This window comes from Schistocerca piceifrons, chromosome 1 (assembly GCF_021461385.2).
Source record: "Schistocerca piceifrons isolate TAMUIC-IGC-003096 chromosome 1, iqSchPice1.1, whole genome shotgun sequence".
Lineage (NCBI taxonomy): Eukaryota > Metazoa > Arthropoda > Insecta > Orthoptera > Acrididae > Schistocerca > Schistocerca piceifrons.
In genome coordinates, this window is record NC_060138.1 from 1,145,762,639 (window position 1) to 1,145,788,019 (window position 25,381).

General features: G+C 42.4%; 1 protein-coding gene across 1 annotated transcript in view; it reads left to right on the forward strand.

Moving 5' to 3' along the window:
• LOC124778710 overlaps positions 1–25,381 on the forward strand; it is a 188,921-nt gene that overhangs the window by 92,470 nt on the left and 71,070 nt on the right. Inside the window, exons 5-6 of the mRNA XM_047253662.1 lie at positions 12,605–12,864; positions 19,365–19,471. Of these exons, the coding sequence (XP_047109618.1) occupies positions 12,605–12,864; positions 19,365–19,471 (367 nt within the window). The remainder of the gene's footprint in view (positions 1–12,604; positions 12,865–19,364; positions 19,472–25,381) is intronic.

A 25,381-nucleotide genomic window follows, 5' to 3' on the forward strand; every position in this document is an offset into this window, starting at 1 on the left:
GTCAATTTAAATGAATGATATAGCTATAGCGGTTCTGTGCCTTCTTTATGGAAGTTAATGTGTTTAACCAGAAGTGAAGTTTTTTATTAATATTCAAATTCGAGATGAGTCACGCTCTACATTGAGTCCGGAAACAGCAATTTTTCATACATGAATGCGAATCTCAGCACTGGCACGAAGAATAAATGCGGTCATGAAGAACCGTAATCTACCTCTCAGCTCTACTGCATCGAACTAGTCTAAGAACTGAAGCAATGTGATGCATTTGTTGCAATGATATAGTTTAAAAATCAGGGCCTGGCCAGGATTACACAGTCTTGCGTGGAATAAAAAGTCGACACAACAAAAGTGGTGCCTAGTCTTCTCTATAAACAATTGCTATTCAGTACAAACGTAGATGAAAGTGTTCCCAGTGATTTATTTCATTTGCTAGAGTAGTTTCAGTTGATGTGAAAGTAACAGAGTAGAAGTGATTGTCGCACAAGGAACCAAACACGGACACTTAATTTTCATGCGAAATTTTCTTCCAATCAGTCAACCGGAGTCCTCCTTACGCAATGATTCAAAAACACAATCTGTTTTATGTGGTTCCAGTCTTTGAGTCTACACATCTGCTATACTGAAACTGGTCAAATGGGAGACTGCCGGCACCTGTGTGTACTCGAATCCTTGTGTGTGACAGTTTTTTAATTTGCGTGTAGACAGCACATTAGCGACCACTACCGCACTAACAAAAATATCGTTGGCAAGTTCATTTAACTGTTGTAATGAAGTGAAAAGTTTTCGAGGGGGACAATGTAAACTCAGACACGCTTGCTGATCGCTGTTGAGGGGAAACGGAAACCGCGGCTTTGGTAACGATTAGTCGCACCTTCTGCGACCTTGTGGGAGGACATTCTGTGGAAACCGAGAGCGGGTGCAGACTTTTACCCTTGAGAAAATGTCGCCAACTACCGTTTAGCTCGCTGTACCAGGAAAACGTAGCGTACGTAGTGGTGTAAGAAACTTTAAAGTGACCGAGCGGTTGTAGGCGCTTCAGTCTGGAACCGCGCGACTGCTATGTCGCAGGTTGGAATCCTGCCTCGGGCATGGATGTTTGTGATGTCCTTAGGTTAGTTAGGTTTAAGTAGTTCTTAGTTCTAGGGGACTGATGACCTCAAATGTTAAGTCCCATAGTGCTCAGAGCCATTTGAACCATAGACTTTCTGTCAGCCAGTATCGCCAGCATCTGCTGAAAAGAGTTGTGGATGCTTCCTCTGCTGTCATCCTTCTACATCTTAGAGTGCGGCTTTCTTGTTAATTAGTGCAAGTATTGCAAAATTAATAAAAAACTGTCTCATTATAAGTAGTGACTTGACTAACAAGGAGAGGTCCCCAGAGGAGGGATCGACTTCATGCGATCATCTGAATGGCGATGTGGGTTAAGATTCCAGGTACCAAACCCTCCAGCTATTCACCCTGGTGGACCCTCATTTGCAAGTAATCACGGTGAAAAAAATTCTGAAGTTTAAGTGGCAATCAGTAGCGTTAAAAGAGAAAAATGTTGCAGCCTGGTTATGTGGTGTAACGGATACTGCAAGATTTTCAACTACTGAGGATCGTGGATTCGAATCCCATAAAATTTTCTACTTTATTAAAATTTTTAATCTTTATAGAAATGGATTTGATCTTTCTTTTTGTTCAGTTAACTGGTTTAAATGTAATTTTTCATTTATATTCCTTTCTCACATAATTTCAATCATCGTATGAATTTCTTCATTTGTTGTCACTTTTTCCAAATCATTCTTTTTCTATTCGGAATTTTTGTGACTGTAACATTTGGTATATTTATTTATTATAATATTAGAATATTTGAAAACACCAATCTATCCATTAAAAAACAAAAGACGAAATAGTCTAATTACATTAACTGTGCAATGGTGTCAAAAATGTATTTTTCGTCATAAGATGTGCATTTATTTGTATGATAAACGTCATACAAACAATTAAAGCATAGCCTAAATTCCTACTGCGTTGTGGAGAAAATAAGGCACGTGAAGATTTAAACGAAAGAAAGGATTACAAATAAATCGAAATTCAAGCAAAATGAGGAATAGAAATTATGGCTGCAATGACATGGACGAGAAAATACCATGACGAAACGAAACAAATTAAATCGAAATTAACGGATAAAATTAAAAACAAAGATTTCAATCGGAAAAGCGATGATAGGAAGAAAAATGGGAGCAAATAAAAAATTTATGTGATGATTAAAATGATGTGATATGGAAACAAAAATAAAAAATTACATTTAAACCAATTAACTGCATAAAAATAATGTGCAAAGTAATTTCAATAGAACATAAGGTCGATTCGAGTCTACGGTCTTCTGCAAATCAAGGCCTTACCCTGACCATTACACTATGCACGCAGCTCGCCAGACCACTGCTATTTTTAACTTTATTGAGCATCACGAAAAATTTCGGAATTTTTTTCGTCAATAACTGGCAAATGAGGGACTACCAGGGTGAACGCCTACAGTGTATGATGGCTGGAATCCTAGCGTACATCACCGTGTAGATGGTTTCAAAAAGTCGATCCCCCTGCTGGGGACATCTCTTGTAAGTTATTAAAGAGTGTTCCAATTTCAAATGAACAAAAATAAAACAGATACTACTTCAGGGTGAAGAAAATTTCACGCGCACTGACTTCAAAATGCAATTTCTTACAACCTAGCAGTGTAAGAATGTCTGTAATATAATTACATCCTCTGCATATCTTCGGTTCAATATGAACGTCAAAGAGCAACAGTTAGCCAACACGACAAGTGTCTTCGTTCAGTATGACTTAGTAGCGCTACGCAGTCAATGCAACGCATACAGTGCTGGGTTAGAATGCTCAAGGTAGATGTTTCGATTTTGCGTGTAGGAATATTTGCTTTTATATGCTAATTTAGGCTTCGTGACAGAATGTCCGATGTCTTAATCGTTATACAGCAGTTAAGGTACATTTTTATAAAACATGTGTAACTTCTCAATGCTAACAAGAAAATGAGAGTACAATAGCTTCTAAAAAAATATGTTTGCTCCAATTTTAATAAACGATTTCGACTTGAAGCACTTATTCTGTTATCTTACCAAGTACTACTTTCATCACTGTTTTGTGGTCCACTAGCAGCACTGATAATTCCATCTAGTTATACCTCCTTTCGCAAAGTAAAACAACTGAAATTCTGACCAGTCAAAAGGATGGTTTGAATAGCACAGTGCTCTGCAAGGCAAGGTCCTACAGGAGGTGGCACACCCTCCCCTTCGTCCTACCTTTGAGGGAAACTACCTGCCCACTTGTAGGCGGATATACAGTCTAACATAGACAGCGAACCACGGTGCAACTCAGTATTTTCCACATGCAAAAAAACAATTACATAGCGAAGAGCGATGAGTGGCTTGGACCTTCAAAATTCTAGTCTGACACTCACCCAATGAGCTACCGAGCCAAATAAAAAACCAGTGCCTCCACACACCTGCTTTTCGGCCTACCCCTTCTACTCTTATACACCACCAATGAGCCGTGCTTCTCCTACATATGTCTCCATGAAACATGTGCATCACATACCCGCATGATTTAAGTGTACCTTTTCGGTGCACTTCACCTACTACATTCGACCGTACACTGATCAGCGAGAACATCGTGACCACCGACCTACTGTCAATATAAACCTCTGCAGTCGATAGCAGCGTCACCTGACGAGGAATAACTGCTAGTCAGACGCACGCACGGTGCAGTGTGCCTGCTGCCCTTGTGTAGATTGGGGAAGTCGCGCGAGCTGAGTTTGGCCGAAGGCAGATTTTGATGGCCCGAAAGCTTAGTACGAGCATTTCGGAAACTGCATGCCTTTTCGTGTGTTCGAGGAGTGCTGTACTAAGTGTTTTCAACACGTGGCGAAACCATCGTGAAACCACGTCCAGACGTCGTGGGTTTGGGCGACCGCAGCTCACTACAGATGTCGGACGTCGTAGGCTGGACAGACTGGTAAAAAGGCGTAATTAACATCAGATTTTAATGTTGGGCAGAGTACAAGTGTGTCTCAACACACAGTGCAACCAACACTCCTAACGATGAGTCTGCGCAGCCGACGACCGATGCATGTGCAAATGTTAACACCACGACATCGTCAACTACGACTGAAATGTGGACGTAACCATCGGCATTGGACGTTGGAGCAGCGGCACAGTGTTGCATGGTCTGATGAATCCCGATACGTTCTTCGTGACGACGATGGGACGGGCGAATCCTTCGTCTCCCAGGGCAACAGCTAGTTGACACCAGTACTGCTGGACAGAAACAATCTGGCGGCGGCTCCATTATGCTCTGGGGAACATACACGTGTGCATCCATGGGTCCAGTGGCGCTCGTACAAGACACCATGATGTCCAAGGACTATCGTACACTGGTTGCTGACCACGTACATCCCTTGATGACGATCATGTTTCCCGACGGCAGTGGCATTTTTAACAAGATAATGCGCCTTGTCACAAAGCCAAGAAGGTGAAGGAGTGATTCAAGAAGCACAGTGGCGAATTGCAGTTGATGTACTGGTCCCCTACTTCACCAGATATGAATCTGATCGAACACATCTGGGATGTGATTTAACGTGGTGTCAGAGCTCATCGTCCCCCTCGTCGGAATTTACGAGAATTAGGTGACTTGTGTGCGGAGCTGTGGTGCCATCTCCCTCCAGCCATCTACCACGCCATCACGCGCCGACGGTGTCATCTATGCCAAAGGTGGACAGACCGGTCGTAATGTTCTGGATGATCAGTGCAGATTCCGGTGCAATCTTCTGCTGTCAATCAGTACAAAGTGTCCTCGTCACCTCCATGCACGTTGCATTTAGTTATCTGCTTACGTCATGAGCAAGACCAGCAACTCGCTCCACAGGTTACATCAAGTTTCCTTACTATTTTTTACTGTTTCATTTACTACTGACGAAGATCAAATGCGTTGTCTATACATAAAACACCTATCACCGCGAATATTCTTCTTCTTCTGCACTTCATGGTGTCGGCAAACTCCACGTTCAGACTTGACAGTTTGAGTTGTTGCTACCTTTCCCTAAATCTTCGAGGATCTCTTCTTCTTATTACGTATAAAGCCTTATCTGATTTGGCATTCTGTCTTCATTGATTCTGTTGACATGTTCTGTCCATTTTCTTCTATAATCGCTCCACCTTTGCGCAACATTATAAACATTAAATTATGTTCCTGTGACTTCGTTACTTATGCTGTGATATCTTGAGCAGCCTATAATCTCATTTCCGATGTTTGGATCTTACTCATCTCCTTCTGTGCAGACACCCAGTGCTCACTCCCACACATTAAAACTGGTTTTGCTATTACTTCATAATTCTGATTCTGCTGTCCTTTCCTGTACTATTATTCAACTTTCTAGTTATAGTACCACACATGTGTTCAAAACGTTTCTGTATCTCGATCTTTATTGTAATTTATATGCGCTCCACGATAGCAGAAATGAGAGATTTTTTCTACGGATTTCCTGTTGTTTATTATATTGGATTAGATTACTATACTGGATATTTTAACTGAAGTGACACTACCCTAGTCTTAAGCATTGAAATTTCTGAGTTATATTTTTTGAGCATTTGTTCAGGTCTGTACATACATCTCTGAAGACCGTCTTCCCTTTTTTGCATAACTGTAATACAGGGTGATTCAAAAAGAATACCACAACTTTAGGAATTTAAAACTCTGCAACGACAAAAGGCGAATTAAGGGAGCTATAAAGTTTCATTTAGTTGTACATTTGTTCGCTTGAGGCGCTGTTGACTAGGCGTCAGCGTCAGTTGATGCTAAGATGGCGACCGCTCAACAGAAAGCTTTTTGTGTTATTGAGTACGGCAGAAGTGAATCGACGACAATTGTTCAGCGTGGGGCACTGAGAATCCGCGGGAAACAACTCAGTATGAACGTGACTCGCCTAAGGTGAACGTTTTCTGTGCCATTTCAGCCAATAAAGTTTTTGGTCCCTTTTTCTTCGAAGGTGCTACTGTAACTGGCCTACAGTATATGTAGATGTTAGAGAATTGGCTGTTCCCTCAGCTCGAACAAGAAGCACAACAATTCATATTTCAGCAGGATGGAGCGCCACCACATTGGCACTTATCTGTCCGTAACTACCTGAACGTCAACTACCCGAGGCGATTAATCGGCCGCCAGGCAGCCCGTGACAGAGCACTTCATCACTGGCCTCCAAGAAGCCCTGATCTCACCCCCTGCGATTTTTTCTTATGGGGGTATGTTAAGGATATGGTGTTTCGGCCACCTCTCCCAGCCACCATTGATGATTTGAAACGAGAAATAACAGCAGCTATCCAAACTGTTACGCCTGATATGCTACAGAGAGTGTGGAACGAGTTGGAGTATCGGGTTGATATTGCTCGAGTGTCTGGAGGGGACCATATTGAGCATCTCTGAACTTGTTTTTGAGTGAAAAAAAACCTTTTTAAATACTCTTTGTAATGATGTATAACAGAAGGTTATATTATGTTTCTTTCATTAAATACACATTTTTAAAGTTGTGGTATTCTTTTTGAATCACCCTGTATAACCCGATGGTAGTGAAACATTTGTTTCTTTTCATAATTTATTTTTAACATGGGACTTATCTCTGTATTCAATTCTTACGAGGTGTGGGTAATGCGTATGTTCAGTGACGTATATGAAATGGCAAACCCTTCTGTTAGTCCTTGAATAGTTTTTAATTTAATATTCTTAGTCCCTTCGGTATTGATTACAATATCAGCTGTTTGGTGTATCCTTTTCAGCTTTTGAATTACGTGGCAGAGGTGTTCTCTAAGGCTCTTAATTACCCTTTGTTTTGATCTGTTTATTTTAGTAAGGGTTTCTTCGAAGTCGCTAAATGCACACAACAGGAACATTTCGGAGACGATGGTTGTACATGTATGTCAATGCACCCCGTCATTAACAGCATCAGTGAAGCAATGGGTGGAGGGCGATAACATTCCTGAAATATATTTAACTGCCTAGGGTCCCGACCCGAAGCCGATAGAACACCGACGTAGTTGGTACACTATGTGATCAGAAACATCCGGACACCTAGCTGAAAATGATGTAAAAGTTCGTACCGCCCTTAGCGCCATCCACCGGTAATGGAATTCAATATTGCGTGCGCCCCCCCCCCCCCCCCCCCGCCCCTTAGCCTTGATGATAGCTTCCACTCTCGCAGTCATACGTTCAATCAGGTGCTGGAAGATTTCGTGGGGAATGGCAGCCCATTCTTCACGAAGAGCTGCACTGAGGAGAGGTATCGATGTCGGTCGCTGAGGCCTGGCATGAAGTCGGCATTCCTAAACAACCCAAAGGTGATCTATAGGATTCAGGTCAGGACTCTCCGCAGGACAGTCCATTGCAGGGATGTTATTGTCGTGTAATCATTCCGCCACAGTCAGTGAATTATGAAGAGGTGCTCGATCGAATAGCTCTTCGACAGTGGGAAGCAAAAAAAATGCTTAAAACATCAATGTAGGCCTATGCTGTGATAGTGCCACGCAAAACAACAATGGGTTCAAGACCCCTCCATGAAAAACACCACCACACCATAACACCACCGCCTCCGAATTTTACTGTTGGCACCACGCACGCTGGCAGATGACGTTCACAGGGCATTCGCCATACCCACACCCTACCATCGGATCGCCACATAGTGTACCGTGATTCGTCACTCCACACAACGTTTTTCCACTGTTCAATCGTCCAATGTTTATGCTGCTTACATCAAGCGAGGCGTCGTTTGGCAACTACCGGCGTGATGTGTGGCTTATTAGCAGCCTCTCGAACAAGTTTTCTCACCTCCCTCCTAACTGTCATAGTACTTGCAGTGGATCTTGATGCAGTTTGGAATTCCTGTGAGATGGTTTGGATGTCTGCCTATTACACATTACGACCCTTTTCAACTGTCGGCGGTCTCTGTCAATCAACAGACGAGGTACGCTACTGTACTGTATGTGTATCTTCACGTTTCCACTTCACTATCACATGGGGAACGGTGGACCTAGGGACGTTTAAGAGTGTGGAAATCTCCCGTATAGACGTATGACGCAAAATCAGCTGACAACATCCGAAGTCCGTCAATTTCGCGGAGCGCCCCATTCGGCTCTCTCACGATGTCTAATGACCACTGAGGTCGCTGATATGGAGCACCTGGCAGTAGGTGGCAGCACAATGCACCTACTATTAAAAACGTGTGTTTTTGGGGGTGTCAGGATACTTATGATCACATAGTGTAGTTGATGATTGAAGACACAACACTGTTGTTACAGGTAGTCTGCGAAAACGAGGTCATAGATGTTGCCTACTGATGAATTGTGTCTACGATTGGAGTTAACCCCGTCAATTGAGGCCTGAAGATGGTTTACTGAATCACTGAAATTGGTAGCCATATAATAAATAACATATTAAAGAGAGCTGTAGGTGTTCCATTTTATTACATCTTTGAAATGAAGATGTTGAAAAAAATCAGCTAAGCATTTGCAAAAAAAAAGAAAAAGAAAAAAAAAGAAAGTTTGTTTAGCCCTTGACCTAGATTTCTATATTTACAAAAATATCTTCTTCAGGAGAGGGCCTTGTTACATCACATGGTGGTAAATTGCATTAGTTGCACCAAGTGGCTCTTGTCACATATAAAATTATATAAATATCTAAACCTAGGTCAAGGGTTAAATAAACCTTTGGCTTGCAGCTAGTTGGCTGATTTTTTCAACCCCTTCAGATTTATACCGTTGCTGAATCGCAGCCATGTTTAAGATTTTGACCTTTAAAATGAGGTAGAACTTGAGCTTCACTCCAGACTTCAGCGCCCAACGTCTCTACCTTCACTGGGTATTTACTGCTTACGAAATTGGTGATTCTATTCTTTAATTTTTAGACAGTAAGTTGCTCACTGAAATTTCTCAATGAGTGGAATGTAGTATAACAGTGTTAGTAGTGAGCCTAGAATAAAATTTCCACTCTGCAGCCGAGTGTGCCCTGATATGAACTTTCCTCGCAGATTTAAACCGTGTGACAGAACGGGACTCGAACTCTGATTCCATCACGCTAGCGGGCAAGAGATCTACCAACTGAGCTACCTATGTACGACTCATGACCTTTTCTCACAGTTTTGCGTACACCAATACATCTCCTACTTTCACTTAAGTTCTCCTTCCTGATCTGCACGACTAGCAGTCCTAGAAGAAAGGATACTGCGGAGATACTGTGTGGCGGCGGGTTTAATTATAAATGATGATAGTTGCTTATTGTTGTTCGTCGTCTTTCTTACGGGAGCTTGGTAACTAAGTTTGTGGTCAGCCAGACAGCGATGGCGACCATACTAACCTTTGTTTCCAGTCTGCACGGCCACATTTTGGTCCAGCCCACTGAAAGAAATGTTTCTATTCTCTTTCTATTAGTGGTATCTGGGCTGTGATTATAAATGAAGGTATACATTTGTAGTTCAAACGTACATATATTTAGTAAAATATCTCTCGTACAACACTTTGAAAGTCACTATGTTCAATTGACAGTAAATCTTTCTATCTTAAACAGCACTATTATTAGTTCAGAGGTTTCTTCTACTGTACGTTCCTACCAAATAGTCCTCCGTTCCTACCAAATAGTCCTTCGCCCTGACTACTAATACTCAAATAAATGTTCAAAGTAAATGTTCGCCACGAAAGTGGAAATAACAGTTACCACTTGCCTCCCGGATTTGTAATTGTCACGATCGGCACACTAACAGTTACTTTAGCGAATTCTAAGTGATCCAGGACTGTGTGCAGTCCTCGCGAGTTCATTATCAGTTACTACAGAAAATATGCGATTTGGCATAGTCAGTCTCTGACGTCATCCGAGGCAGAGCGCGACCCGACGTTTAACGGACGTGGATCTTACAGTGGCTGAGTGCTAAGTGAACCTTCTTCCTGTTTTTTTTTCTTTATTGTTATTTTAAACATGTACAACAGGCAGGCTGTCAGCAGCATTCTACGCCGCTCTTCAGCCATAGAATAGACAAAGAGAAGAAACACTGAGAAGACGCATAAGTTACAGAACGGTGGGCAATAAAACAGTAGACACATAAAGGCAAACACGGACCCGTTCACACTCGACGATAATCCACACTGCAAACTGTTGATACGACGCACAAAACTGAAGAAGACGATGGCACTGGTGAACGATGGAGTGTGACGGTGAACCTTCTTCCTGCCTCTCGGGCTATATTTATATATGTGCCGCAGCGGACGACCAAGGGAACATCAGCTGTCATCTGTCTTATGCACACGACAGCAGCCCCTGAACGACCGCTTTCTCGGGCACATAATCTTTAATAACCAAGTTATGAATTAATTTAGAATCTTCTCAATTTTTACATGCATTCAGGTAAGTTGGCTCAAATCACAGAAAAAATTTCAGTTCACTTGAATAAAAACTTTGCCTTCTACAACTTTTATAGTGGAACCAACGGTAGATCGTTACCTCTGAACTATAACTTTAACAGAACTTGTATTGGCTGTTATTAATACTATAATTCTAAAATTTGTTATAGCTCCATTATTTAGTAGGTTTTATCATCTGCTGTAACCAAAATTTTCTATCATTAAAATTACAGGTACCTAATCTACTACAAATGAGTATATTTTGGTTACAAATTTGGTTTTCCTTAAATTACTCCAAAACTATGAGAGGTAGCTTAATGTGGTCTCTTAGTTATTATTTTAGGTTAACCTGAAGCATCTTACAAATTTTCACGATCCTAAGTCTAATACATCCGCAGCTCGTGGTCTCGCGGTAGTGTTCTGGCTTCCTAAGCACGGGGTCCTGGGTTCGATTCCCGGCGGGTCAGGGATTTTCACTTGCCTCGAGATGACTGGGTGTTGTTGTGTCGTCTTCATCATCATAATTCATATTCATTACTGTCGGAGGAAGACAATGGCAAGCCATCTCCGCTAGGACCTTGCTTAGTACAGCGGTGCAGGTCTCCCGCATCGTCCCCTACGCTCTGTCAAGGACTATGGGACTTCATCTTCATTATCGTGTCTAATATTTAGCGCCTTCAATTTTTCTTAAAACGTGGATTCTGGCTGTAATTTTAGTTCTTTTGTTTGGGAACTTGCACTACTTATTTATGACCTCCATAGGCACATGCTGACCAAATTCTGGTTTTCTAACTTCATTATTTAGCGCCACTTTTTTCCTTAAAACTGTATTTTTACGACAACTATTGATTTAATTACTTTATGACTTGACCTCTAAAATGTTATTACAATAAAATGTATGTTGATAAAGTTTGAACATAAAATTTTGACTTTTAATTTTATACTTAATTACGGTGCAATGCTTTTGCGCTACGCGCAGACGCGTTAAGTTGACGTGGCGCTACTAGCGGTGAACTGGGGTAAGTCCCGGCGCATTCGCTCGTCTCTGTGTATCACACATGATACAGCGCTTGTTTCTCTTCAACACACAGCCACACCCTAGTTGATTGTTTCCAGAATGAAATTTTCACTCTGCAGCAGAGTTTAAAGTTTGAAGTGCTGATGATGCTGTGGTGTACGGGAAGGTGTCGTCGTTGAGTGACTGTAGAAGGGTACAAGATGACTTGGACAGGATTTGTGATTGGTGTAAAGAATGGCAGCTAACTGTAAATGTAGATAAATGTAAATTAATGCAGATGAATAGGAAAAAGAATCCCGTAATGTTTGAATACTCCACTAGTAGTGTAGCGCTTGACACAGTCACGTCGATTAAATATTTGGGCGTAACATTGCAGAGCGATATGAAGTGGGACAAGCATGTAGTGGCAGTTGTGGGGAAGGCGGATAGTCGTCTTCGGTTCATTGGTAGAATTTTGGGAAGATGTGGTTCATCTGTAAAGGAGAACGCTTATAAAACACTAATACGACCTATTCTTGAGTACAACTCGAGCGTTTGGGATCCCTATCAGGTCGGATTGAGGGAGGACATAGAAGCAATTCAGAGGCGGGCTGCTAAATTTGTTACTGGTAGGTTTGATCATCACGCGAGTGTTATAGAAATGCTTCAGGAACTCGGGTGGGAGTCTCTAGAGGAACGGAGGCGTTCTTTTCGTGAATCGCTACTGAGGAAATTTAGAGAACCAGCATTTGAGGCTGATGCAGTACAATTTTACTGCCGCCAACTTATATTTCGCGGAAAGACCACAAAGATAAGATAAGAGAGATTAGGGCTCGTACAGAGGCTATAGGCAGTCATTTTTCTCTCTTTCTGTTTGTAAGTGGAACAGGGAGAGAAGATGCTAGTTGTGGTACGAGGTACCCTCCGCCAAGCACCGTATGGTGGATTGCGGAGTATGTATGTAGATGTAGATGTAGAATTGTTGACGGTAGGAGATGAGATAATGCCAGAAGTAAAGCTGTGAGGATGGGTCTTGAGTAATGCTGGGATAGCGCAGTCGATAGAGCAGCTGCCCGTGAAAGGCCAAGTTTGAGGGTTCAGGTCCTGTCTGGCGCAGTCCTAATCTGTCTGCCAGCAAGTTTTATTAGTAGTAGCAATGTTTCGTTTGTACTTGTAGGGTAGCCACGCACCAGAGGACCACGTGAGAAGTAACAGGGAAGAGGACACCGACGATCGAGACGGTGAGCACGGAGAAGGCGCCGGCGATCGACACGATGAAGACAAAGACGGCGGCGAAGAGGGCGGCAGCGACGGGGCCGGAGACGGGAGGAAAGGAGGCGAGGACGACCTGGCGTGGGCGGGCCGCCGCCCCCTGGACGGCACCGACTGGCCCAAGTGGGCGGGCGGAGACGGGCCGCACGGCAGCATGCCGCCCAGGTCAGCCACCTCTCGTCTACTGCGCTAGCTTGTAACCTCCCCCTCACTTATCGACCTTAATGACAGTGAAAAATTAAACCGCAAACTGGGAAAAGCAATCGTCACCCAAGTTAATCTGCCGGTAAAGAGAGAGGAAAGGGTTACATCTAAATGAAAGGAAAAATGCAAATGAAATTGGTGGAAATTAATTTTGAAAAGGAGTAAAGTTACTAAAGAAAGTAAATGTGCGGTCGTTACGTTAACAATTAATTGGCGTTAATTAGATGTTTGAGATTTGGGGAAAATTACGGTCGCCAGTCCCATGGACAACTACTATAATAACTGAAAATGAAAGATTAATGCACATATATTTAGCACTAAAAGCGTGGCAACTGAAGGTTGACACGTGTTGTGTGAAAACTGAATGTTTGTCAGAAGTAATAAATTTCGCTGCACTCTGACTTAATTTAGCAAAATAATTAATAAAACCGGAAAATTGAAAGTTAATTTAGTGACTGAAATTAATATTGAACTTTGTTTCTGAAGCACTACGAAATTCAATAAAATAAGGTTAGTCTTGGGCTACCTCAACAATCATTTCAAAAGCTACTTGAATCTACGCAATTTAGAAATAAGAGATTTAACTTTGAACTTGAATTAAATGACTCTGGACAATTAACAATAGTAAAATTTAGTACGTATCAAGCTGAGCTGCAGTCACAGCTAAGCTAAAATATGGTAACAAAACTCGCACTCTTAATTTGTGCTTGTGTAATCTAAATATTGTAGCCAGCTATGAATACTTTAACTGAACTTTGAAATTAAAGCAGTGAAATGGAATGATATTACTTTAATGCTGGCGTTTGAATTTCAACGACACTCTGATTCATTCCGGCAAAGGAAGGGACCCTGCTTGGTAATGCAATTGGGACAATGAGCAACAAAGGTTCATGCTAAGTTGCTGTAATTTTGTGAGGCAAATGGAACAGTTTGAAAAGCTGAGGTCTGCCATACAGTTCTAAAACTTTACGTGCTTCCAGTCTTCCTTGTTGGTTGATTGAAGGTTTGAAGTCGTCGGTCGAGGAGGGGGCGACAGTCACTCATTGTCGGCCGTCGCTGTTGCAGAAGCTGGATGTTGGCGCGCCTTCTTCTCGACACGGTCACCAGGCGAAACGGGCTCTTGATGTGCGCCAGCTAATGCTTCCCGTCCGTGATACCGTGTCAGAAACTATCATAGCAAGTCGAGCGCAATTACATGCTGCCAAACGCCGAAAGCGCGGCAACTCGTGGGAGCGTCACACAACACACCTGCTCAACCGCCCTACTCCAGCCAGACTCCTTCAGCCCGCGCTCCATCCGGCAGAGTTAACACTACCAAAGATCCTAATCACTTTGGTTCTCCACACGACCTATCGATGTAATCGTTCGATAGCATAATTTTCCCTAGGCCAGACGCAGCGCAAAAATACAAATAATATTTACAACTAATTATACAGCGACATAAATGCATAAAGATATATATATGCAAATAATAAAGCAATTACAATACATAAAGACACAGAAATGTCATATCTTCAGGTAACAAAATAAGGAAAAAAATTTATAGTACAATAGATGGAAATAGGAGGATATGCATTTCCGGCGTTACAAGCTGACGGCCCCGTGGTCTACTGGTAGAGCGCGCGTCTCGAGACCAATCACGGTCAGACCATGGAAATTTTCAATATACAGAGTGCGTCAAAAATGTATACACGGTTTCAATGGTCATAGAAAATTTATTTCCCGTTCTACAATGTTAAATGCCTGGAAATGGAAAGCTTAAAATCCAATTGGAAAAATAAATGTACTTTGCAAATGTGATTAATGTTCAAACTGGTGGCCTTCAGCATCAGTACATTTCTGAGTACGAGTCACCACTGATTCCGTACATCGTACCAAAGTGTCCTATGAGATTTCTGCATACACCGCCTGAATCTCATTCCAAAGTGTGTCCAGGTTACGTGGTTTACGTTTGTACACCTCATCTTTTGCTGTGCCCCATAAGAAGAAATCCAGCGACGTGAGGTCTGGAGAGCGTGCAGGAAACTCGATTGGTCCCCTTCGTCCTATCCACTGGCCTGGCACATTGTGATCCAGGTATGGTCGTACGTCCCAATGACAATGCGGTGGGGCGCCATCTTGTTGGAAATAAAACTCATCACTATCGTATAAAGCACGAATGGCAGGAAATATGGAGTCAGCAAGCACTGTTATGTACGTTTCTCCAGTAGCAGTAACTTCGAAGTGGAAAGGCCCAATGAGTCCCCTTGCAGACAAACCACACCACATTTACCCCAGGCAAATTCACAGCCTTTTCAACTGTAATGTGAGGATTATCTTCAGCCCAGTACACACAGTTGTGCCTATTGACAGTTCCATTGAGTTTGAACTGGGCTTCATCCGACCAAATTATGCTACCCATAAATCCCAGTTCACGTCTCATCATCTCCTGAACCCATTCACAAAATTCTAACCTTCGATCTGGATCGTCGTCACTTAGCTGTTGCACCAGCCTAGGAATGAATGTACACACGAAACCTGCCTTTCTTCAGAATGCGTAGCACACTACTAGCACTTACATTACTCTCACGTGCCGCTTGCCTTGAAGATTCTTGAGGCGAACGCTGAAACAGTTCCAAGATCGCAGTTGTAGAATCATCACTTGTAGCTGTAGGAGTTTGCCCTGATCGACGTTTATGCACATCACACACTGTTCCATGAATTTCGAATTTATCTCGTAGACGTGTAATTGTTAACCTTGAAGGTGGTTCTGTACCATACTCACTTCTCCACTGTCTTCGAACCGCAGCTACATTCTCAAACTTCCACTACCACTTAATTATCTGCTTCCGCTCTTGAAAGCTCAAACGCACGTCCGTCATATTGCAGTTACTTCCTTGCCACTGCTGCCACCTGTTGAAGGAACATAACATTACTTTCTCTCACATATTTAACATTGTAGAACGGGAAATAAATCGTCTATGACAGTTCAAAGTGTGTATACATTTTTTTGACGCACCCTGTACTTTTAACCTAGCCTTGATGAATACCCAAGAACGACACGTAGTTCGTCTTCCACGTTAAACTGTAAATCCCCTTTGCACGGTCAGATAAATGGCGTAGACTAAAGACACTTGAAAGACCGGGCACTCGAAATGAGCCCATGGCTGTAGGACTCTGCTTACCTACAGCAATTTTCACTCTGCAGGAAACTGTTTCTTCTCATCATAGACTTTGCTGTCCTAGGCAGATTCTCGAACATTTCACGTGCTAGTCAAGAGTCAGAAAACCACATCAGTCGTTCTCGATAGATGATGCTCCACTGCTGTAACGTTGCAGTGAGAATTTTTCACGAAATCTCAATCGCCAAATTTCTCTTCCGAATGGCAAACTGCTCTGTGCAAAAGAATTAAAGGACCATTTCTCTGAAACTATAATGTTTTCCCACACGGCAACAAAAAATGTGAAATTAGGCTTAAGTTTGCCTACAGCCTTCCTCTATAGTGATGCAGAAGGGTGGTGCCCTGCAACCTCACTCTCGGGTTCCCAGAATGCTGCAAACAGCAAGATGGCGTCGACAGATGTGACAGAAGGTCAGAACTCAGAAGTTTAAGTAAGGTATGATGGGATAATAACGTCACATTTGCACAAAATTTCATCAAAATTCTGCCCAACGCCACCGTAAACTTGGTATGGGATGTGGGCACACATCGCTTAACCACATCTCTCCTTGTCTGTTGATGTCTCGGTGAAGGGAGTCAGAATCGCGACGCCCAGCATTTAAATCACGTGGTTCCGTTATGCGTGGTTCAGGAAAACATTTAAGACGTACTAGTGCTCAGAATCGACACGAAAAGTCTTCGGGAGGTGGCACACTGGGCATCAATGAAACCATCTCTTCCTTTGAGGTTTTGGTTTTACACATTTCGCAGTCGAAAACGACAGATTGCAGTGCAGTGTGCAATAGTATGACGACGTTTTTGACAGCCTTTGACATTTCCGACACCCCCCCCCCTCCCTCTCCCCCCACCGGAAGATTCACCTCTTCTCTAAGGACACGAGGGAACTGCAACGCCATTGCCACGCGGCATTAGCTGAGCGGTCTTAGGCGCTGCAGTCATGGACTGTGCGGCTGGTCCCGGCGGAGGTTCGAGTCCTCTCTCGGGCATAGGTGTGTGTGTTTGTCCTTAGGATAATTTAGGTTAAGTAGTGTGTAAGCTTAGGGACTGATGACCTCTGAGCTAAATTGAAAACTTCTGCTCGCGGTGGAGGGAAATGACGGATTTCAAAAAAGTGGCCCTTTAGTTCTTTTGCTGACTCATAGCTAGATTGGGAGCAACGACCATCGTGATGAAATAAGAGAAATCAGATCTCTCTCGGAAAGTTTTGCGTGTTCATTCTTGCCACGTGCTGTTCTGGTTTGAAACGATAGAGAAATAATCTACAAGTGTTTCTGTGCATTCTCTCCCAAACACTTACGTGTATATTGCAGAGTAAGCATTACTATGTACTGTTATGAAAGTCATGTTTAACACAATCACAACACAAACCATTACATGATCATATTCAGGTACAAGTTCCTCGTGCATTCAACGATGACCATTCTTCCTATTTGTTTAAAACTTGAAAATATATTCTATGTTTGAAACGACCGATAGGTACAAAATTATAATTTGAAGTTGTGTAAAGCTCTAAACAGTTTCCGTTGGAGGAAGACCAACGCCTATTCAGTCAGTTCGTCACACGTCTCGTTAGTTTACAGATGAGTCAGTGCATTAAGTATTTGACGTTAAGCGTGTAAAAACATTTCGGGTCAAAGATCCAAAACCCTAATGAAGAACTTTCACCGTACATGAAGCTACAATATCGGTAGTCCAACGAACACCCGAGGAGCGGCGCTCATAATCCGGTAAAATCCCACCGATTCTTCGTTCCAAGCCAGTGCTGTTAATTTTCTTAATTATGGGAAGCCGACGCGGATGTTACTTATTGCGATTACTCGCTGTCGGTGTTCAGGAGGATAAAGTAATAGGAAGTAACAACAACAACTTAGTTGCAAACGAGTGAATGCCGTGGACTCTAAATGACTCGGAAATACCATCAACAGTTTCATTACAAACGGTAAGCTCTGTAAACTATGTGCTAAATGTATCAAAAGTACGTCACATTTCTGTACGAAGTATAATGCCAATTATAATGACACCGATTCTTTTTAATTTCCGTAATCGAAGACCAATATGGCACAGTAGTAGGAGACTGTCTTCTAAATTCTGTAAATATTTGTACAGCAGAGGCTGAGAGCTATTTTCATTTTTTTAAAAGTTTGGTTTTCCTCCAAACTATATGTCATATAATGATATTATTTTGTTGGTGTCTTCATTATATGTATATGTGGATACTGTACTCAATTTTTTGCGAATAGAATTAGTAGTGAAGAAGTAAAAACTTAAAACGTCGTTTCTGACGCTGAAGTTTTACCGCATGAACAGTGGAAATATAGTAAGCGATATTTTTTTCAGTGCTTTGGGAAGAGGAAAGGGAGGAAAGGTGTCAGGGAAGAAATGTTTCCAAAAGGTTTTAAATTATGTAAAGTTTATTGGAAGTGGCTGAGCTCTCTTATCCTCAAATTGTGGATGAATATAGTCCGAGTCATTTTCACGCTGTGAGAATGCTGCCTCAAGACATAAATTGACCAACAGTATTAAACCTTTAACTTAATATTATACCAGTTAATGAATAAGTAATGGCAGCATTTTAATTTTTAATAAATCGGTCAGTAATTACTTGAAATACTAAAAATCAACTTATTTGGCCCCTAGAAACTGTTAGATAGGCAACCTACAGCTGGTATCCGATGACCGTTTTTTTTTTTTCATTTAGTAATATAGACACGTTCAAACTGCAATTCTGATCTCGTCCAGCATATCAAAGATAGGAATTTAGAAGCAGATTTTCGCTTTGTTTCAAACTTGAAAAGGCATCACCCTTTTCGAAACAGTTTTTGATGTTGCTCAGCAACTGTCATACAATATTTTTGAAGGAACATACCGCCATTTGACTGTTTTATTGTTTATTTAAATACAGTCCAAGTTTTTGCCTTTTATACCATTTCCAAGAATCTGATTTCGTGTTTTTAACATATATTGCAGGACACTTAACATTTTGTCAAGCTGAGTTATATGTTAATATACGTTAAAAACATAAAATATATGTTAAAGACATAAAATCAAATATTTTAAAAAGGCATAAAATACCGAAAACTGGGTTGCACTTAAATAAACAACAAAACAGTCAAATGGCGGTGTATCCTTTTAAAAAAAGCATTTTGTAAATGATCATGTATTATACCTGCATGCTGATCAAGACGAGAATAAAAATGATCTTGCATATCAGGATGTGTTTTGCAATATACAGTATTTCTATTCCGCTAACGTTTACCCAATGTCCTACCCGCTTGCGTGTGTATGTGTCTGTGCGTGCAGGTACAGCGGCGGCGGCGGCGGCGGCTTCGGTTACAGCCTGGGGGACGGCGAGAAACTGCCGGACGAGGAGCGTTACCAGCGCCAAGCACCCTCGTCCACACACCAGGGTAACTGCACCGTTCCATCCAACAGCTGCTCACTGCGCCGGCCTTCGGCCTTCTCGAAATAAAACTGGTGTCAGAGTAGAGAAGAAGTAGTGCATTCCCGTTTACACTCCATGAAGAAAGATGGATTATTAAATGTCTTTGATTTTCTATGTCTTCTAAAAACTTAAAATATTTGCTATTTAAGACTTTTCCAATACAGAATACGTTTCTGAGGCTTTCGGGCGTTGAGTCGGATGGCGTAGCTAAAGCTTTCCATTTTACAGCTGAATACTTTTCCGTCATCTTCAGGTAATGGTGTTGGATGTTGTTGTCTTCCTGTGACATGTAGCCAGAAAGTGAGAGCTCTGGCCTTCGTCCCTCTTGAAATACACACTATATGATCAAAAGTATCCGGACACCTTGCTGAAAATGACTTACAAGTTCTTGGCGCCCTCCATCGGTAATGGTGGAATTCAATATGGTGTTGGCCAACCCTAAGCCTTGATGACAGCTTCCACTCTCGCAGGCATACGTTCAATCAGGCGCTGGAAGGTTTCTTGGAGAATGGCAGCCCATTCTTCACCGAATGCTGCATTGAGGAGAGGTTTCGATGTTGGTCGGTGAGGCCTGGCACGAAGTCGGCGTTCCAAAACATCCCAAAGGTGTACTATAGGATTCAGCTCAGGACTCTGTGCAGGTCAGTCCAATACAGGGATATCACTGTCGTGTAACCACTCCACTACAGGCCGTGCATTATGAACAGGTGCTCGATCGTGTTGAAAGATGCAGTTGCCATCCCCTTCAACAGTCGGAAGCAAGAAGGTGCTTAAAACATCAATGTAGGCCTGTGCTGTGATAGTGCCACGCTAAACAACGAGGGCTGCAAGCCCCCTCAATGAAAAACACGATCGCACCATAACACCACCGCCTCCGAATTTTACTGTTGGCACTACACACACTGGCAGATGACGTTCACTGGGCATTCGCCATACACACACCCTGCCATCGGATCTCCACAGTGTGTACCGTGATTCGTCACTCCACACAACGTTTTTCCACTGTTCAATCGTCCTATGTTTGCGCTCCTTACATCAAGCGAGGCGTCGTTTGCCATTTACTGGCGTGATATGTGGGTTACTAGCAGCCTCTCGACCATGAAATCCAAGTTTTCCCACCTCCCGCCTAACTGTGGTAGCACTTGCAGTGGATTCCGATGCAGTTTGGAATTATTGTGTTGTGGTCTGGATAGATGTCTGCCTATTACACATTACGACCCTCTTCAACTGTCGGCGGTCTCTGTCAGTCAACAGACGAGATCTACCTGTACGCTTTCGTGCTGTACGTGGCCTTTCACGTTTCCACCTCATTAAGACATCGGAAACAGTGGACCTAGGGATGTTTAGGAATGTGGAAATTTCGGGTACAGACGTATTACACAAGTGACACCCAATCACCTGACCACGTTCGAAGTCCGTGAGTTCCGCGGAGCTCCCCATTTTGCTCTCTCACGATGTCTAATGACTACTGAGGTCGGTGATATGGAGTGCCTGGCAGTAGGTGGCAGCACAATGCACCTACTATAAAAAGCGTATGTTTTTGGGGGTGTCCGGATACTTTTGATCGCATAGTGCAACTGGAGTCAGAGTAGAAAAGTAGTATTGCGTTCCCAATATTATTGCACTAATTTGTTTTTTCTTCTGGCCTTATCCCGTATATTCACGTAAGCGGCATGTTAATCTGGAGTGGCCATGTTAGTGGTGTAGGGTGGCCAGTTGCCTTTGCTGCCATAATGCCCCCCCACCCCCCAAGACGGATTTATGTGCCTTATTTGTCTGTATCTAGTGATATTCCACGTGAAAGTGTAAGAACATTTCTTTCGAAATGTTTATGAATCAGGTAACTAAGGCGGGATGCAGGTAGCAGGCCGGTATTCGCGCAGTTGGATGTGGCCCTTGACGTTAATCTGTCTGCCGTATTCGATTCGAGGCCGGCACATCTCCCTGAATCCCGGTAGCGGCGAGCTAACGCCCATGGCTATCCAGGTGCGTCCCCTAATTGTACTAAACGAAGGAGGAGAATACATTAAGTACCTCTCAGTTGCAAAATTTTAGCGACATCATTTGATGTGTTATAGTGGAAGCGGAAGATTAGGGAAGGTAAACCTTCCCTAGTGGATGCACACCATCACCAAAGTGATCAGTGAGAGCTTACCTTAAACTGAAAAAAAGCCACGCACTAGTGAAGGTGAACCATCACTGTACTGGGCTGGGGAAAGTGTACAGTGGCATATTACCCACCAGTGAAGGTGTACCATCGCTGCTCCCGGGTTATTGACGGGGCGTCCAACAATGCTACCACAAATCAGCATGAATGTAATTGTCGTCAGTTCGTTATTGTTATGTTAAACAGGTGTACAGTTATGGTTGACATTTGTGCAGTTACCGTTTACAGTAGTGCAGCTGTGGTTGACAGTAGTGCAGTTAACAGTTCAAATCAGTGCAGCTACGGTTGAATCAGTGAATTTCTACGAACATCTTAGGGTGGAATGTGGAAATCTCAGTTATAATTCTGCCCTCGTGGACAGAGAAAAGTACGAGTCACTTATAAACACTTTCGAAGTATGAAGTTCTGTTATACAGCCATGGTTCACAGTTCTTACCTCTTGGCAGTGAAAGTATACACTCACTAGTGACAGTGCACTATCCCTAGTCAATGTGTATTGTCTGACAGAACTGGAATCAGTAATGCACTTTCACTAAATGGGCCAGTGAAGGTACACTGTCACCAGTGATCGTATACTTTCCCTGAAACTTCCACTATAACAGATGCAAAAACCAAAGCCTCCGCAACATAGAACGTCTTTCTAAACGGCTTGATGAATGCTTTTAATAACCAGTATTGGGATCTCTATTAAGTTAAGATGCTTTTATCTTGTGACGGCAAACGTCAACCTGTAACGAGAAGTTCAGGACGTGAAATGTGGGTGTGATACTTTTTAATATGTCTGCTCAAAATGAAATATGAGTTTTAACACTAAAATAACAGCAAACTAATTGTCAGTTATTAATCATCATCATTATGTCTGGTTTTGGTTTATGGGGCCTTGGCTGTTCCAATTTCAAACAGAATGCAGCTGATCTTCCCATCTCTTCTTGAGCTGTATATTTGTATATTAATTTAGGTATTTGTTCTTCTGACATCAGTTGAATGTGTTCGTGCCATTTCGCACTGAACTCCTCTGTTTTCTGAAGTATGCTTTTGACACTCAGTTCATTCATTATTTCACTATTTCTTATCTGATCCACGAGTTGGTAACCAGCTATAGATCTTAGGACTCTCATCTCTGCTGCCTCAATCCTCCTTCTTCGACTGGCAGTTAGAATCAAAGTCTGTGACCCTTACTTTAGAACTGGTACTGCCATCACATTGTAAAATTTTAGTACTGTCTCTTTTCAAAATTTTTTGGGGAGGTTCCGATTGGTACCTACCAACTGTTGAAATTTTTGCAGTTTGCATACTTCATCACTATAGTATATGACAGCTCACATCCCAGTTAGTTAAAAGTATTCATTTGCTCTAGTGGTTTATTAGCAATTATTATTTTCGCTCTTAAATGCTTCTTACCATGGAAAGCCATTATCTTAATTTTAACTTTAGATATCGTTATATTATAATCATTTGCTACCTTCTGCAAGGAGCAAATTTCCCTCTTTCATTTATTAATCGGGATTTTAATCCTTAAAATAAATGACACACTCATAAACACGCGCAAATCCTGGGAAACTCATTTTCTGATTATAGAGAGGCACACACGTCACAGAGTGTAGTTTCTGTGACCCTACATAGAACATGGTTCTTCCTGTCGAACGTCCCGAAAGGTTACTTCAGTTCTACATCTACATCTACATCATACTCCGCAAGCCACCGAATGGTGTGTGGCGGAGGGTACTTTCGGTTCCACTATCTGATCCGTCCAACTGTGTGCCACTCGCGAATAGTGCGCGGCAAGAATGATTGTCGGTAATCCTCTGTATTGGCTCCAGTTTGTCGAATTTTCTGCTCGCGGTCAATACGCGAGATGTATGTGGGGGGAAGTAATGTGTCGTCCGACTCCTCCTGAAAAGTACTGTCCCGGTGTAGCATCTGTGGCCCCGACGAATATTTCAGACATGCAGGGTGTACTAGCGCGGTTTTATATGCCACTATCGGTATTAGCAATTCACGAACTAAGTTTGAAACGTTTGTTGTCAGAAGTTGTCGGTCGTATACGGCGCCTTAAGGCCCATATGTTTAACACGGAGCTAGTCCTCCAACCATTTTTAGTAAATAAACGTATTAACGAAACGAAGTTATAAATAATGATGTTGGCGAAATCAGAGGGTTGCTTTAAACCAAATAATTATTTATTACTAAAGGCTACACGTACGAGAAAAGTGGCCTCACATGTATTGCGGATTCAAAACACAAACAAAAAATAGCTATTTTTGTAGTGCGAGTAGGGCTTCAAGTACAAAAATATGTGAAAGCAAAGTTCATTTAACTGCACAGTAATTCACGAAAAATCAGCATCTAACATTTAAAGTCCGCAACGAGCAGTTTCCCGCTATCAACTAGGACGAAAACTAAAGTTCGTTATTCTGAATTACCACTGAGCACAGTCAAATAACTTAAGTCCAGTGAAAATTTAGTCCGTAATTGAGAAAATTAATCTAATTCCACAAAAAGTGAAAGTCCTTAACTTTGAAAACTACGTGCCTCGTGTTATTAAGAAGACATAAATCGCCGTTTATTTACCTTATGTATTGTCTCCGGAAATTAAATACGATGTATGCAAGATGTTCCTACATGTGGAGCACGACACAGGCAACATAACTACTAACAATCGAAATAAGACTGAGTGGCTTGTGCACCAATTACTCTGCTATGAAAACATACGAGCTTTGGGTACTCGTATCAGCCCTACATCTCTTTTATATTTAAAAATAGTGCTAGGTTACTGCAAACAAAGGGAACCCGTCACAACGAAGCCTAAATCCTGGAAATATAGCTGGTCATATTTATTATTGAAGGATGACCCAACGATAGAGAAATTGTAGGACATTAGGAATTTCAAAATGTCAGATTGAGAATACAAAACTTTTTATTTAACTAATCATGTGAATGATTAATACAGACCAGTGTTCTGAAGACTGTTTCAAGCTAAAATAAAATGCCTGTAAATAGTACAGGGCTGACGAGTCAAGTCGCATAATTAAGTGACTTGGCTTCAAGCTGCTCAGAAATTGGAATACGCTACAGCCTAAGTGAAACTCACGTTCTTCAACTACAGTGAGAGGGCCCAAATCAGACCCGGGAGCGAATCATCTTCAGTTCGAGTTCTGTCCTGAACTCCCGCAATTCCCAAGCTCCACTTGGACGGGAGACTGAATGCTTTTGCCAATCTGACAAAAGAATGTGTTCTCTCTCCTACGCAGAAACAGAGGAAAGCAGCAGAAACTTCCCACTCAAACCTTGCAAAAAGCATCGCTACGATTCATGAGGCTGGTACTGGTTTCGAACAGTCTGTCTCCATTGGCCAACACTGTCTGCACCACGTCTGATGGCAGGGGCGTTATTTTCGATTGGGCAGTCCATAATTTGGAGAAAGTAACGACTTTGCTCACGCCATTGAAGTGACAGTATGTGGTTCGTCTTTGATGTGGGGACAGATGGGCAAATTTATTCCTCAAGGACCCTCACGAGAAAGCTATGGTGACTGGCGGCATCCGTGCCTGTGGCAAGCGGACTGGTGCCACGATCTGCCCACAATGAGCATTTATGCAAACAGGACTAGTTCCCGCGAAAACTGACTGCAACCCAGAAAGCACTCACTACCTGCCATTGAGATATCGTGAAAAGCCTCCTGCCGTCCCTATGAAACTGAAAGCCCTC